The sequence below is a fragment of the Bombina bombina genome, chromosome 1, assembly GCF_027579735.1.
Source record: "Bombina bombina isolate aBomBom1 chromosome 1, aBomBom1.pri, whole genome shotgun sequence".
Lineage (NCBI taxonomy): Eukaryota > Metazoa > Chordata > Amphibia > Anura > Bombinatoridae > Bombina > Bombina bombina.
This window is the reverse complement of record NC_069499.1, coordinates 1,129,628,300-1,129,644,848: the sequence shown is the minus strand read 5'-3', so window position 1 is coordinate 1,129,644,848 and position 16,549 is coordinate 1,129,628,300. Positions and strand designations below refer to the sequence as shown.

The following is a 16,549-nucleotide window of genomic DNA, read 5'->3' as shown; positions in this document are numbered from 1 at the left end:
GAAATTCTCAGTGCACCAGCAAATATTACAGCTGCTCAGAGCGCCAGTGGGGCTTGTATCATGTCAGCAATCAACTAATTGAGTAAATACCAAATTGTACAAGCGCCATAGGCTCTCTGAGCAACTGATGTGTTTAAAATGCTGGTGCACAGAGCATACTCAAATACACTTTTGAAACAACTATTGCTTTTGTTAGAAGCATTTTGCTAATACATGTATCTTACAAAAATGTTTTTATTCAAAACTGAAATGCCTTCATGTGGATACAAATTTTGGCTGGACTGACCCTTAAAGCATCCATGATATATTCAGAGTTTTAATAAGGGATGGAATGGCGTGAAGTGTATGAGCAGGAAGCATAAACTCACGTAATAATATAGTTAAAAAAAATCTACACTTATCTACCTGTAAAGTACCTTAAAATATTGTATCCTATTCTATTTCTTTATATCCTGTACTGCATTTCTGATTCTAACTCATACATTATATTGTGCTAATTGGTATTGCTACTTCCCTATTGAAGAGAATGAGCTGTAATCCTAGTACACAATGAATTATTAAATACCACTATGCTTTTAAATTTCCATTTTCCATACATGGATGTCTCTAAAATTATAAAAGTTTCTTTCTAATAGCCATACATTAATTACTCTAATAACCCCCAATTTTTGCTAATATTTTGAAATATGTCATTTGTTTTAATCAAGCATGTTGAATAATAAATGGTAATACCAATAAATTGATATGGGAGCAATGTGAGGAACAATTCTTGGAACTCCACCCTGTAACCATGTTAGTTTCATCTGAGGGGTGCTGAAACCAGAAGCTAAATTAGTTGGCAAACAAATATGTTATTAAAAAGGCACACCCTTTCAATCATCTATATATAGGGAATAAAGATTACTAATCTATCACACTCTTTCCTTGAGTCTCCATTCTCTATACCTGTAAAGAGTGTCATCATTTATCATGTCTTTCAGCTATAAACAGTCATGTCAGAAAACAGTTTCTAGGGGTTATGGCAGTGTTAGTGGAGGGAACTATGGAGAATGTGGTATGGGAGGAGGTGACAGTTGGGGAGGTCAATATGGTGGTAGTGCAGGTGGTGGATCTGGAGGTTGCTATGGTGGTTTCGGAGAAAGCTCTGGAGGTGTAGCTGGATATGGTGGCGGTTCTTATGGAGGTGGATTTGGTGGCAATGCTGGCTTTGGTGGCAATGCTGGCTTTGGTGGCAATGCTGGTTTTGGTGGTAGTTTTGGTGGTGGTGACAGTATCTTGTCTGGCAATGGAAAACAAACATTGCAGAATCTCAATGACCGCTTGGCCTCCTACCTGGACAAAGTTCGAGCTTTAGAGCAGGCAAATGCTGAACTTGAGCGCAAGATTAAGGAATGGTATGACAAGCAGAGTCCTGGCACCAGCAGCACAGGGGAAAAAATTGACTACAGCAAATATTTTAAAACAATTGAAGATCTACAAGCTCAGGTATGATTAAAAACTACAGTAAGTCATAACAATTTACTACAATTTACTAAACTAGAAAACATGTTACATTTATTTAGTTTGCTAAAAGTGTGAATAAAAAAGAATATTCCTAGCATCCTTATGCTTACATATCTTTTGCCTGTAAAACAGAATTTTTCCAGCTGTTAAAAAATAGGGTTGATTTATTTTGTATACTGTAGTAATCACATCTGTTTTGCTGCAGCACACAAGCTCAGTTGGAGTTTTTAAATAGTCAAAGTGTTTAGAAAAGAATTTGCAGTTCATTTGCTATTCACAGCTGATAGCAGAGAAGAGTTTTTACTGCTGCAAAAATACTATGATGCCGAGTTACCTATAACATCTCTCCCAAGTTATGGAGGAATCCATCAGTGTATTTTCTCCTGAGGCAATTCACTCAGCTAATTAATGCTTGCAAGCCTGCAAGATAGAATTATGTGGTCCCTCACAGCATTTGATGAGAGGAAATTGTATTTTTAAAAGCTCTATATCTTACTAATGGGTACATTTTAGGTTAAGATCCATTTAATCAGGTGGAAAAAATACTTTATTAAATGTAAGATTTTATCAGTTTAGATTTCAGTTTCATTGCATATAAATACACACACATATATATATATATATATATATATATATATATATATATATATATATATATATATATATATATATATATATTTATGTATTTACATTTTTTTTATTTTGTATTGTTTCACATATAAAATGATATGTGCTTTACCTCTACAGACCTGACCAGTGTTATTATTTCTCAGTCAGTGAGGGTGTTTGTAAGACAAATTTGCCGACCTCATACAAAAATCATATATACAAATCTAGAAGAGCAGCACTCGAGTAAACTAGTTGCAAGATAATACAGTAATTACACATTTTATTACAGAGAAAGATTAAGTGGCAATGCACTTTTTATACTAGATTTCACAGTAATTATTTATAGGTACTGGTGGAATGGCACATAAAATAAAATTATATAATTTATTGGCAACTGCAAATTCATCAAAGTTGATCTTAAGTACTGTTATAGGAAGCAGTTTAATTTTGAACCTTTGATTCATTTGCTAAACTCTGCATAGTAATTTCTGCCTAAATGATCCTTTTCTGCGCAGTTAAGATCCCATATAATCAATCAATGAACATTTACAAAAAGGAAGCATTAAATCACTTATATAAAACACAATAGCAAACTGAAGCATTAAATATTCCTCATGTAGAATGCAGTAGTATTATTTGTTGTATTCTATAATAAAAGGCTAAACAGTTTCCTATGACTTCCTCTATATATATATATATTTTTTTTTTCTACAGATCCTTAAAGCTACCAGTGACAATGCAACTGTAATCCTACAGATTGATAATGCCCGTCTGGCTGCTGATGACTTCAAACTGAAGTGAGTTTGTTTCAATGTATAATATGTTAATGGCAATTATATTGCAACCTATTAAACCGCTATGCTTTAATCTAAAGCTGTATAAAACACAAAAGGTTGTGTGTGATTAAGACGGAGCATACAAATTTAAATATGTTTCCATTTTACTTCTATTATCAAATTTGCTTCGTTCCCATGGAATTCTTTGTTTAAGAGATACCTAGATATGTGTCATGAGCACTACATGGCAGGAAATAGTCCTGCAATCTAATGCTCTTGCAAATGGATAATATTCTTGCAAAAACTGCTGGCATATGGTGCAGCAGACACATGCACGCTACTAAGCTTACATCCCCGATTTTCAACTAAAGATACCAAGAGAACAAAGAAAAATTAGAAGTGAATAAGAAAGTTTTTAAAATTGCATTCTCTATCTGAATCATGAAAGAAAATTGTTGGGATTCATGTCCCTTTAAGTATTAAATGGATATAGAAGACATAATAAATTACTATAACATATTTAATGGTGGGGAAAAAGCAATAAAATATATTTTGTTTTGATTTGATAGTTTAGAAACTGAGATCATTTTAATAAAGTTATATGTTAATTATTACAAAAGTTATTCACCAACAATGAATTTGGAGGCCTGGCCCATGCAGATAATTAAATACATTTACTCCCAGGTAGCCGAGAAGAGGTGTTAATGAGAGCAACTGCTATACCATACAATAAACCATACAAATGAAATGGAGAGCATACGTTTGTATGCAACATGCATTCTTATTGACATTTATCAGTTTTTAGTAGGTGGCCTTAAAGGGACAGTAAACACTTGGGAGATGGTAATGTAAATTGATAAATCATATATACTTTATATATATATATATATATATATATATATATATATATATATATATATATATATATAATGTATATATATATATATATATATATATATATATATAAATATATATATATATATATATATACATATAATCTGTAATATACTTTATTCATGTTGTCCCCTTTTCCTGTAATTCCATTCTGAAATTGTGAGCTTTACAGTTCCTAATAAAGAAATAGACGTGCAGAACACGGTTATATTCCATACATCCATTGGCTGCACACTCTAGTGACCTATTTATATAGCTGTCTCTAATTGGCCACAGCAGAGAAGGTAACCTAAGTTACAACATGGCAGCGCCCATTGTTTTATAGACACTAAAACTTTACACTTATTTTGTCAATATTTAAACAGCTAATGACCTTTTAAAAAATACATCTACATGTTATTCTCAGACTAAACTTTTCTTTGAATGCATCATACTATTTAGCATTTTTTTAGTGTTTAATGTCCTTTTAAGATTCTCATTTACAGATCTTAAAAACTGATTTTTATGCTTCAACAATTCCCCAGTATTGAAGTACTTATTAAGAATGGTGGTAAATAAAACAGTTTAGAGATTTCGCCTATATACCCTTTTTAGCTAACCAAAAAGCTTCTATTTTATGTTTCAAATATTACAGTATTTTCTAAACATTTAATTGTATATTTTCTACTGCTTTATACCCCTTTCCATTCCTTTCTGAAGTTCAGTGACATATAAAGCCTTCTTACCCACTCTATACATGGAATATTACTCATGCTCCTGGCATGTGCATTAACTCTAAAGTAATTTCTTCCTGTGGTCTCCCTGAGATAATGAACACCCATTATTTGCAATGGCCTCTGTGGCACAGCTTTATATTGCCCCTGACTGCTACTGCATAAGAGCTGAAAAAAAGCATTCTGATAGGTGACTGTAAATGAACGTAGGAAGATTCATCCAAAATTACATTAATCCTAAGAATTGACGGTCATCGTATATATACACGGAGCACAAGTAAATAGATAAATAAGGAGCACAAGTAAATAGATAAAATATCCAAGTTTATTCAAACAGTTAAAATAAAAAACAATCACAGGACAGAGTACTACAGGTACAAACGTAAAAAGGCAGACGTCAGCTAACGCGTTTCACACCTTCTTGGTGCTTTCTCAAAGATATCGGTGGGTGAACAGGGGCGCAAAGAAAAAGGAGAACCCGCTCCTCCCCTCTCTATGACATACAGGTGCACAAAATATACATATATATAATCAATTGACCTGATAGGCAACAGGAAGCATAATGAAATATAGGCAGGATTTTTTTTTTTTTACTACTTGTTCTGTTTATTTTTTAAAACAAAAACAAAAAAAAAACAGCATTCTACTGTTTGTAAATCATTTAAAACTGATTTGCAATGCATTTACTATATTCAAGGCATTCATTTTTTTTGTTAGCTCTTGATACTAAACATTTATTATATTCTTCATAATTAATATTAATAATCCATTATTAAAGTTAATATTTACATCTATATTTTTTTTATTCAGGTATGAGAATGAGTTGGCTCTTCGCCACACTGTGGAGGTTGATATTAAAGGTCTGCAGAATGTCCTGAATGAACTAACATTTACTAAGTCTGACTATGAAAGTCAAGTTAAAAGTCTGCAAGAAGAATTGGATTCTCTCAAGAAGAGCCTTCAGGTAGCATTGCTTGGCATAGGGGTGATCCCCACTGTATTATAAGGGGTTACTATTTAAAGTGACAATCCAAAGCAAAAATGTCTTGCTCTCATTTGTTACAGCATATACTTTTAACACTACTGACCCTAGATAAGTATGTTTTAACCCCACAAAAGTTTAAATACATAGGTAAAGTCAAACTCAGGGGTGAAAATCATTGCAGCTAAAAAAAATAGAACATAGACTGTGGTAGCTCTTGTAACTGCTGTTCCTGGTGGGCTGATTGGGAACTGTAATGTTTGTGATGAACAACCCCTATATGTGTAACCCTCTTAAAGAGGTTAAACATATAGGTAAAGTCCAACTCTGGAGACACATTCTTGTGCATGTTTTTAGCAGATAACAATTTCTAAACACCAGCAGTCAAAATCACAAAATGCCTCTGCCGTTAATATCCCTTACAAAATCACTATTTGCCTTGTTAATCTCGCAATATCACATTTTTTATTATAAAAAAGCACCCGTTTAACAACAAATAAAATTCCAAATTCAGGGAGTTTATCAATAACATCACAGGTTAAAAAAAGTACTGACTGTAGGCTGATCTCTTTTAATTGTGTGTAGTGATGCTAACAAGTGTCAATTATCCTCTTGTTTCTGAATCTACAGAGATATGTGTGTATGTCTTTTTAAGATATTCGAACAGGAGCATTAGGGGTACAGTGTGCATATAAATTAGCTGGTTTATTGATTTTGCTAATATTATTAGTATAAAAGTACCTATTAATATTATTTTACTATACTTGATTGAACAGGTAGACTTTATATGTATTTGGTGACTTCCTAATGCCATCTAACATGGCAATTAAGAACTTTTTGAGAACATTGTTAATAAGCAGAAGATTGTCTGTGGATTATCTTAGTTGTGGAATTTCATTAGTAAAAAATATATAACAGTGTTGGTTAAGCAAAATCGGGGAGTGGGTAATAAAGGGATTATCTATCTTTGTAAACAATACCAATTTTCAAGTAGACTGTCCCTTTAAAGCATGTAATGTTTACATTAGAATGTCTGTTTAACAGGCAGGTCAGTTACTTTACAAATTCAAAGTTATGCTGATTAAACTAATTTATTTCTAAATGAATGATTTAGGATGCAAAACTGGGGAGGGAGTACTAAAGGGATTATCTATCTTTGTAAACAATAAAACATTTCAAGTAGACTGTCCCTTTAAAGCATGTAATGTTGACATTAGAATGTCTGTTTAACTGGCAGGACAGTTACTTTACAAATTCAAAGTTATGCTGATTAAACTAATTTATTTCTAAATGAATGATTTAGGTTGCAAAACTGGGGAGGGAGTACTAAAGGGATTATCTATCTTTGTAAACAATAAAACATTTCAAGTAGACTGTCCCTTTAAAGCATGTAATGTTGACATTAGAATGTCTGTTTAACTGGCAGGACAGTTACTTTACAAATTCAAAGTTATGCTGATTAAACTAATTTATTTCTAAATGAATGATTTAGGAGCCTACTGATACCCAACAAACCACTGTGGGTGATGTCACAGTGGAAATGAATGCAGCTCCGGGTATCGATCTGACCAAAGTACTGACTGACATGAGGGAAAAATATGAGGCCCTGGCTGAGAAGAACAGGAAGGAAGCTGAAGACAACTTCAACAAAATTGTAAGATGGAAACACACAATTTTTATTTTATATTAGACCTGATATACTTTGTCAAAGTTTAACAAATCCCTGTTTTTCAGAGCAAGGAACTGAGTGCACAAATAACTAAAGAAGTTGAAGTGGTGACAACAACCAAGAGTGAAATTTCTGAACTTAGGAAAACAGTTCAAACATTGCAGATTGAACTTCAGTCACAACTTTCCTTGGTAAAGTACCTTGCACTTTGGATACTAAGCCTACACCTAAGTAGTGCACTATAAACTTGTTCCTTTCCCTTCTGTGTATGTTTGCTAGGAAGAAAAGAAAAAGCATTGGAAGGTGTTGGAATAAGTGTACACTATTAAACCCATTGTGGGGTCTTAATATATATAATATATATATATATATATATATATATATATATATATATATATATATATATATATATATATATATATATATATATATATATATATAAAAACAATGCAAGGTATAATTGAAAGTTAATTGTTGTACAGGAAACATTGTTGTAAGATATAACATACAGTAAACTGTAGGGGCTATAAAATGTATATTAAAATGTTATGTTAAATCTTTACAGTATTTTCATGCATTGATTATTACAGAAAAAGTCCCTGGAAGAAACCATAGCAGAGACAGAGGGCCGTTACTGTCAGAAGTTATCACAGCTTCAGGCTCAAGTCTCTGCCTTAGAGGAGCAACTGGAGCAGATCAAAGCTGAAACTGAGTGCAACACTTCGGAGTACGAGTCCCTACTTGACCTCAAGAGTAGGGTAGAGCAAGAAATAAGCACATACAACAAACTGATCGAGGAACTTGGGTGAGGACTATTTTTTTTTAAATTTAATTCAATTTAGAGTACAATAAAATAGTAACATAGTTTGTACACATGTATTAGTTAGAATTTGATGTATCCACAATATCTCCTGAGTAAATGTACAGTATCATCAAATCGCTAAGCCCTAAATTATCTGAGAGAATTATATCCTATTAATTGCCATGGTTTGTTTCATAGCATTCTACTGCTGCTTCTAACATTACATTGAGACTGATCTGCCCTTCAGCTTTAATATTTATTTGCACAGAACAAGCCAGATTCATAGGACGTACTTGCTGCATTCTGGTTAACTAATTTGTAGAAACATTTTTTTATAACACTTAAAACACATATTTCTGCAGCTTTATGCTAATAGTTGTATTGTCGATATGATAACTCTGTTATCCTGATACTAGATTTTTTATTATATGTTTTGTTGTTCATAATCACAGTAAAACAGATCAAAGTGGTGGCTCTGGACAAGGTAGTTCAGGATCCAGAGGAACTGGTTCAGGACAAACCAACCCTGGTACTGGAGGATCTACTGGACCAGGTAAGGGAAGCTCAGACAAAGAACTTTACAATCGAACCATAGAATTAAGTTTGTATTGTTGGGTAGGGTACACTCATATGTTTTTTATCCATAAGCAACAAACACACACATATCATTATGGTTTGTGTTTCTATAATCAATAACTTTGTGTCTCATTTTGTTTTATTGTAGGAGCTAAAAGACCCACCACAAGGAGCTGAAGACACAGTTGATGGAAATCTGATGTTGACAGGTCATTGCGATGAATGGAGTTACCTGCTACATAACTGCCACATATTTCTGCTTAAGCCAATTTGTTTCTTATCTTATGTCACTGTGATATGGTCACATAGTATAAAAGAGATTACAAAAGTACACTACTTTGAAGCCTGGGTAGAGCATCTGGTTACCCTTCTACAGCACATCGGTGTGAAGGAGAACAGTTTAAATCAGGGGTGTCCAATTTATTTAAAGTGATGGACACATTGCAATTTTTCCACTTGAAGGGCTGTGAGTACATTTAAAAAAAGTTATATCATTTCAAACAAAATATGTAATTCAATGTACTCAAACGCTTCATTGGCCAGATAAGTGCCACAAACACACATATATAGAAAGAACAAGCTACATGAAATAGATCTGTGTCTTTGGTTGAACATCCCTGTTTTAAATGTTTTATACTAATTTGATTACATCTTCTGTTTTTTTTGTATTTTCTTTATACAATAAAAATACTTCCAGGTTATTTTTGTGTCCTTCTGTCTGCAATATTTACCCAATAAATACTTTTTATGATGCAAAATATACTTGGTGTATAGTAATTATTTCAGGAAGCATAAACTTTTGTTTAAACTTTATGTCAACAATTTCTAAACAAATCAATCCTCTATATACAATATGCTGTTAAACGAAATTTCTGGTGTAAACATAAAGGGCCAGAATATGAATGGAGCACAAAATTGCACAATATTTGTGCTCAACTTATAATACCAGCATACGCAATTGTGTGTGTATGTGTATATATATATATATATATATATTTTTATATATATATATATATATACTGTATATTTGTGTAAATATGTGTGGCACATTTTTTAAATTAACCAGAGGTCTGACCTCTGGTTAATTTTAGGAGCACTAATTGCAACCACAAGCTCACGTTAGCAATAACTTGTAATGGCTGGTTGTTTATGGTGCGCGTAAATGCTCCACTTGTAATCTAGCCCAAAAGGTTCTGTCTCTTTTCAAGCATATCACTTTCTTTTATTACATTTTTCTTCCCTGCAAAGGGCTTTAACACCTTAGTGACCGGGCCATTTTTCAATTATTTTACCGTTAAGGACCAGAGCTATTTTTACATTTCTGATGTGTTTGTGTTTAGCTGTAATTTTCCTCTTACTCATTTACTGTACCCACGCATATTATATACCGTTCTTCTCGCCATTAAATTGACTTTTTAAAAATACTATTATTTTTATCATATCTTATAATTTACTTTAAAAAATATAAAATATGATGAAAAAAATGAAAAAACACACTTTTTCTAAATTTGACCCCCAAAATCTGTTTACAACTACCAAAAAAACACCCATGCTAAATAGTTTCTAAATTTTATCCTGAGTTTAGAAATACCCAATGTTTACATGATTTTTGCTTTTTTTGCAAGTTATAGGGCAATAAGTACAAGTAGCACTTTGCTATTTCCAAACCATTTTTTTTTCAAAATTAGCGATATTTAAATTGTAACAATGATATCTGTCAGGAATCCCTGAATGACCCTTCACATGTATATTTTTTTTTAGTAGACAGCCCAAAGTATTGATCTAGGCCCATTTTGGTAGATTTCATGCCACCATTTAATCGCCAAATGCGATAAAAAAAAAAATTCTCACTGAAATTATTTACAAACAGCTTGTGCAATTATGGCACAAATGGTTGTAAATGCTTCTCTGGGATCCCCTTCGTTCAGAAATAGCAGGCATATATGGCTTTGGCATTGCTTTTTGCTAATTAGAAGGCAGCTAAATGCCGCTGCGCACCACACTTGTATTTTGCCCATCAGTGATGGGGTTAAATAGGTAACTTGTAGGCTTAATTTTAGCTTTAGTGTAGAGATCAGACTCCCACCTGACACATCCCACCCCCTATCCCTCCCTGACCCCCCTCAAAACAGCTCTCTTTCCTCCCCACCAAACAATTGTCACCACCATCTTAAGTACTGGCAAATAGTCTGCCAGTACTAAATGAAAATCATTTTTTTTTAATATTTATTCTGCAGTGTTGGATCCCCCCTTAGCCCCCAACCTCCCTGATCCCACCAAAACAGCTCTCTTACCCTCCCCCCTCTACCAATTTGGCGCCATCTTGGGTACTGGAAGCTGTCTGCCAGTACCCAGTTTGCTCAAAATGTGCTTTATTTTTAAAATAAAATAAAAAGACCCAACAATTTCTTTAGTAGTATAGCTGCCCCCTCAATATCCGACCCCTCCCAGATTCCTTTCCCAACACTAATAACTCTTTATTCCCTCCTCCCTCTCCATCCCTCTCCCTCATTCCCTAAGAAGGCGTGTGCGTCCCCCCCCCGTGCACTCCGGTCTCCCTCGCGCACTCACCAGACATCAAACTGGAACTGATCCAGCAATGGGCCGCCCTCTCACCTCCCTGCTATGGCTCCCACCCACCAATGATCGGCACCATCACTGGCTGATGCATAGAGGGCCATAGAGTGGCTCTCTCTGCATCGGTGGCTAAAAAAGGGTATTGCAGGATGCCTCAATATAGAGGCATTACTGCAATACCCTGAAAGCGGCAGGAAGTGATCACGATCACTTCCAGTGATTGAAACCCCTGAAGATGTGCAGGGTACGTCCTTGGTCATTAACTACCAGTTTTTCTAGGATGTACCCTGCACGTCCTTGGTCGTTAAGGGGCATATTATTATTGTTCTTGTGCCACTCTAGAGGAAGATATAGATGGTCAGCAAATTAGAAGCATGCATGTATGTGTAAGCTCCAATTACCGGGTATCTTCATATTGAGTAAATTGGAGGTGTTCCAGGAGTGCAAATGGGACTCTACAGTATATTGAAGAAGCTAAACATACAGAGATTTATTTCAAAATAAAATGCATTGTATTTTTTACATTTAAATGTTAATGCTAAATAACCAGACTCATTTAATGCCTCTTTTCCACTTTGCTCTACCGAACAAAAAAAATGTTATTGTGAATCAACTACTGTGTCATTACACAACATTGAGCTTGCTTCCATTGAGCCATTAAAAATGGAGCCGTAAGCTACTGATGCAGCCGACAGCTAAAAGTAATTTACGGCTCCATTTTAGTGCCAGGCTTCCATTGAAAAGTTTTCCGCTTTGTGAGCGGTCGCTCTTTTCATGAAGGTGTAAGTTAGCATTGTGTTAACATTTCCACCCTATGCCGGATTTCTAAAACATTAATAAGTTACTATGGTAACCCGACCTTACACTACACTCGATCGCATATACGGTGCCGCATATAATTGTGGCGCTGTATATTTTACCCGTAGCTTGCTGCTAAAATAAAATCAAACACCTAATGCATGCGCGATATCTACCTCTCAACTGCAACCCCCCACCCTCAATAACTAATGCACTAACCCCTAATCCGCCAACCCCCATACCACAAAGTATCTATCAAAGTTATTAACCTCTAAACGCCATCCCCCCACAATGCAAACTATCTATTAAAGCTATTAACCCCTAATCCGCCATGCCCTTACTGATGGGTATATATTATATATATTATGTTATATGGGTAATTTGAAACACACATATTAAGCATATTGAGGGTAGCCTTAAATCTTGTATCAAATGTTTATAATGCAGCACACAGTATTCTATAGTAGCATTCCACAAGTTTCTTTTGTATAAATTGTAACATATGGTTCTAATATAAGATCCTCTCTACAAATGCTTATATGGGCATATTCTGTTCCTATACCTTATTTCCTGTGGACCCCTTACCCAGATGTGAAGCTAACTACGTTTTTTATATATTTCCTGTGGCCTCTTGCATGACGTATCATTTACTATATATTCTTTGTTCATATTGTGAATAAACAAAATTAGTGAGAGAGACTTTGTGCCTGTGTCATTCTTGCTAATTTTCCAGGGCCCTGAAGAGAACGTATGCTGCACCCTTATCAGCCAGAGCTAAGAAACAAACAAAATTACCCTACACTCACAACGCAAACTATCTATTTAAACTATTAACCCCTAATCCACCATTAACCCACATCACAATTAACCTAATAAATCTATTAACCCATAAACCACCGAACACCACAATGCAAATAACTAATCACTAAGCCCCCTAACCTAACACCCCCTAAATTAACCCCATTACATAAATTAAAATAATACAAAATTACAATTAAAATAAAAAGCTAACATTACTTAAAAAAATAACAACTAAGTTTACATTAAGATAAAATTACAGAAAATAAAAAAGTCTAACATTACATAAAACAATAAACAAAATTATACAAAAATAAAAAATTTAAACTTAATCCCTATGAAAAGAAAAAAGCTCCCCAAAATAAAAACACCCCCTAATCTAATACTAAACTACCAATAGCCCTTAAAAGGGCCTTTTGTAGGGCATTGCCCTAAGTTAAACATCTCTTCTACCTTAAAAAGTACTAAGTCCCCCCTCTAGCAGTAAAACCCACCCCCCCCAAAATAAAAATAAACTAACACTAAAAAATCCTAAACTACCCATTGCCCCTACAGGGGCACTTGTATGGGCATTGCCCTTAAAATGGCATTCAGCTCTTTTACTGTCCTTAAAAGGGCATTCAGCTCTTTTTCAGCGCCCAAATCCCTAATCTAAAAAATAAAAAAAATAATTAAATTTAAACAAAGCCTAACTCTAACCCCCATATAGGTACTCACGGTTCCAGAAGTCCGGCGGTGAAGTCTTCTTCCAAGTGGCAACCTCTTCTATCTTTATCCAGGACCGCAGAACTGTAGAACGGCGGCTGCGGAACTGAAGACCGGTGACCGCAGAACCATGGAGTGTGAAGGATCCTCTTCATACGATCGCCGCCGTACACTGAATAGTGAATTTAAGGTACGCAATTAAATATGACGTTCCTTGCATTCCTATTGGCTGATTTGATTCTTCAAATTCAAATCAGCCAATAGGATGAGAGCTACTGAAATCCCATTGGCTGTTCCAGTTGCCGAAATTGGGTTATAATGGGCCGTGGGAAGCAGTCGATAAACTATATTCCTTCAGACAGCATATTTATTGGTTTGCGAGTGCACGCAAGCCGAATTACAGCTCAATGGAAACGAGCCCAGAGTAGGATACTCACATATAAAATCAATAAGTGACTGACATATTGACACTTTAATGAATGCACTTGCTATGAAGATGCATAAGTAAACTGTGCCTGCTATAAAGGTGTGCAGACTCAAATAAAACTATTCCTAGCATTTCTTCTCACAACAATTTTTTCTATGTAGTTTATAAATTACAATCTGAGTGTCTCTCATAGATAACTTTACTCACAACTGTGACTTCATCACATACAAATTTTACTTCTTACCTCCTCATGATACTTTCTAACCTGGGGAACATGAACTGTAACTTGTGAAAAAGAGAAAACAAAAGTGTATTGTGATGTTATCTACATCAATATTATAAATGTATTCAGTCATGGGCGTCCTTAGAAATGCGTCTCTCAGGGAAAGGTAATTATATCTCAGCCATACTATAAAGGGAGTGCAGAATTATTAGGCAAATGAGTATTTTGACCACATCATCCTCTTTATGCATGTTGTCTTACTCCAAGCTGTATAGGCTCGAAAGCCTACTACCAATTAAGCATATTAGGTGATGTGCATCTCTGTAATGAGAAGGGGTGTGGTCTAATGACATCAACACCCTATATCAGGTGTGCATCATAATTATTAGGCAACTTCCTTTCCTTTGGCAAAATGGGTCAAAAGAAGGACTTGACAGGCTCAGAAAAGTCAAAAATAGTGAGATATCTTGCAGAGGGATGCAGCACTCTTAAAATTGCAAAGCTTCTGAAGCGTGATCATCGAACAATCAAGCATTTCATTCAAAATAGTAAACAGGGTTGCAAGAAGCGTGTGGAAAAACCAAGGCGCAAAATAACTGCCCATGAACTGAGAAAAGTCAAGCGTGCAGCTGCCAAGATGCCACTTGCCACCAGTTTGGCCATATTTCAGAGCTGCAACATCACTGGAGTGCCCAAAAGCACAAGGTGTGCAATACTCAGAGACATGGCCAAGGTAAGAAAGGCTGAAAGACGACCACCACTGAACAAGACACACAAGCTGAAACGTCAAGACTGGGCCAAGAAATATCTCAAGACTGATTTTTCTAAGGTTTTATGGACTGATGAAATGAGAGTGAGTCTTGATGGGCCAGATGGATGGGCCCGTGGCTGGATTGGTAAAGGGCAGAGAGCTCCAGTCCAACTCAGACGCCAGCAAGGTGGAGGTGGAGTACTGGTTTGGGCTGGTATCATCAAAGATGAGCTTGTGGGGCCTTTTCGGGTTGAGGATGGAGTCAAGCTCAACTCCCAGTCCTACTGCCAGTTTCTGGAAGACACCTTCTTCAAGCAGTGGTACAGGAAGAAGTCTGCATCCTTCAAGAAAAACATGATTTTCATGCAGGACAATGCTCCATCACACGCGTCCAAGTACTCCACAGCGTGGCTGGCAAGAAAGGGTATAAAAGAAGAAAATCTAATGACATGGCCTCCTTGTTCACCTGATCTGAACCCCATTGGGAACCTGTGGTCCATCATCAAATGTGAGATTTACAAGGAGGGAAAACAGTACACCTCTCTGAACAGTGTCTGGGAGGCTGTGGTTGCTGCTGCACGCAATGTTGATGGTGAACAGATCAAAACACTGACAGAATCCATGGATGGCAGGCTTTTGAGTGTCCTTGCAAAGAAAGGTGGCTATATTGGTCACTGATTTGTTTTTGTTTTGTTTTTGAATGTCAGAAATGTATATTTGTGAATGTTGAGATGTTATATTGGTTTCACTGGTAAAAATAAATAATTGAAATGGGTATATATTTGTTTTTTGTTAAGTTGCCTAATAATTATGCACAGTAATAGTCACCTGCACACACAGATATCCCCCTAAAATAGCTATAACTAAAAACAAACTAAAAACTACTTCCAAAACTGTTCAGCTTTGATATTAATGAGTTTTTTGGGTTCATTGAGAACATGGTTGTTGTTCAATAATAAAATTAATCCTCAAAAATACAACTTGCCTAATAATTCTGCACTCCCTGTATTATCAAAATAAACAAATACAACTAAATGAAGATAGACAGATACTCATTAGAGGATGTAATGGAGTTTATAAACACATTCCTGTAGAAAGGGTTAAAGGGACAGTCAAGTCCAAAAAAAACTTTCATGATTTAAATAGGACATGCAATTTTAAACAACTTCCAAATTTACTTTTATCACCAATTTTGCTTTGTTCTCTTGGTATTCTTAGTTGAAAGCTAAACCTCGGAGATTCATATGCTAATTTCTTAGACCTTGAAGACTGTCTCTAATCTGAATATATTTTGACCACTAGAGGGCATTAGTTCACATGTTTCATATAGATAACATTGAGCTCATGCACGTAAAGTGACCTAAGAGTGAGCACTGATTGGCTAAACTGCATGTCTGTCAAAAGAACTGAAATAAGGGGGCAGTCAGCAGAGGCTTAGATACAAGATAATTACAGAGGTAAAACGTGTATTATTATAACTGTGTTGGATATGCAAAACTGGGGAATGGGTAATAAAGGGATTATCTTTCTTTTTAAACAACAAAAATTCTGGTGTTGACTGTCCCTTTAGTTTCTCTACAGGGAAATATACCATTCTGAAAGAAGCAAAATGCTGTAAAGCTGTAACAGGCAGGCAACAAGAAGCCATATAGCAAAAGCTGAGAAAAGTTAGAGGGCTATATAAGGCAGCTCTTGCAAGCAGGGTTAGATTCACTTGGCTCTCAGTCAGGGAAGTAACAAGACACT

At 35.3% G+C, this 16,549-nt stretch overlaps 1 protein-coding gene across 1 annotated transcript; it reads left to right on the top strand.

Annotated features, from left to right (window-relative positions):
- Positions 1 to 936: 936 nt before the first annotated feature.
- LOC128641560 (keratin, type I cytoskeletal 10-like) lies at positions 937 to 9,284 on the top strand. Its single transcript, XM_053694105.1, has 8 exons — positions 937 to 1,485; positions 2,827 to 2,909; positions 5,306 to 5,459; positions 6,970 to 7,131; positions 7,212 to 7,337; positions 7,737 to 7,951; positions 8,401 to 8,501; positions 8,673 to 9,284. Exons 1-8 carry the CDS (start codon positions 970 to 972, stop codon positions 8,699 to 8,701), a joined length of 1,386 nt encoding a protein of 461 aa, XP_053550080.1. The 5' UTR covers positions 937 to 969; the 3' UTR covers positions 8,702 to 9,284.
- The last annotated feature ends 7,265 nt before the right edge of the window (positions 9,285 to 16,549 follow it).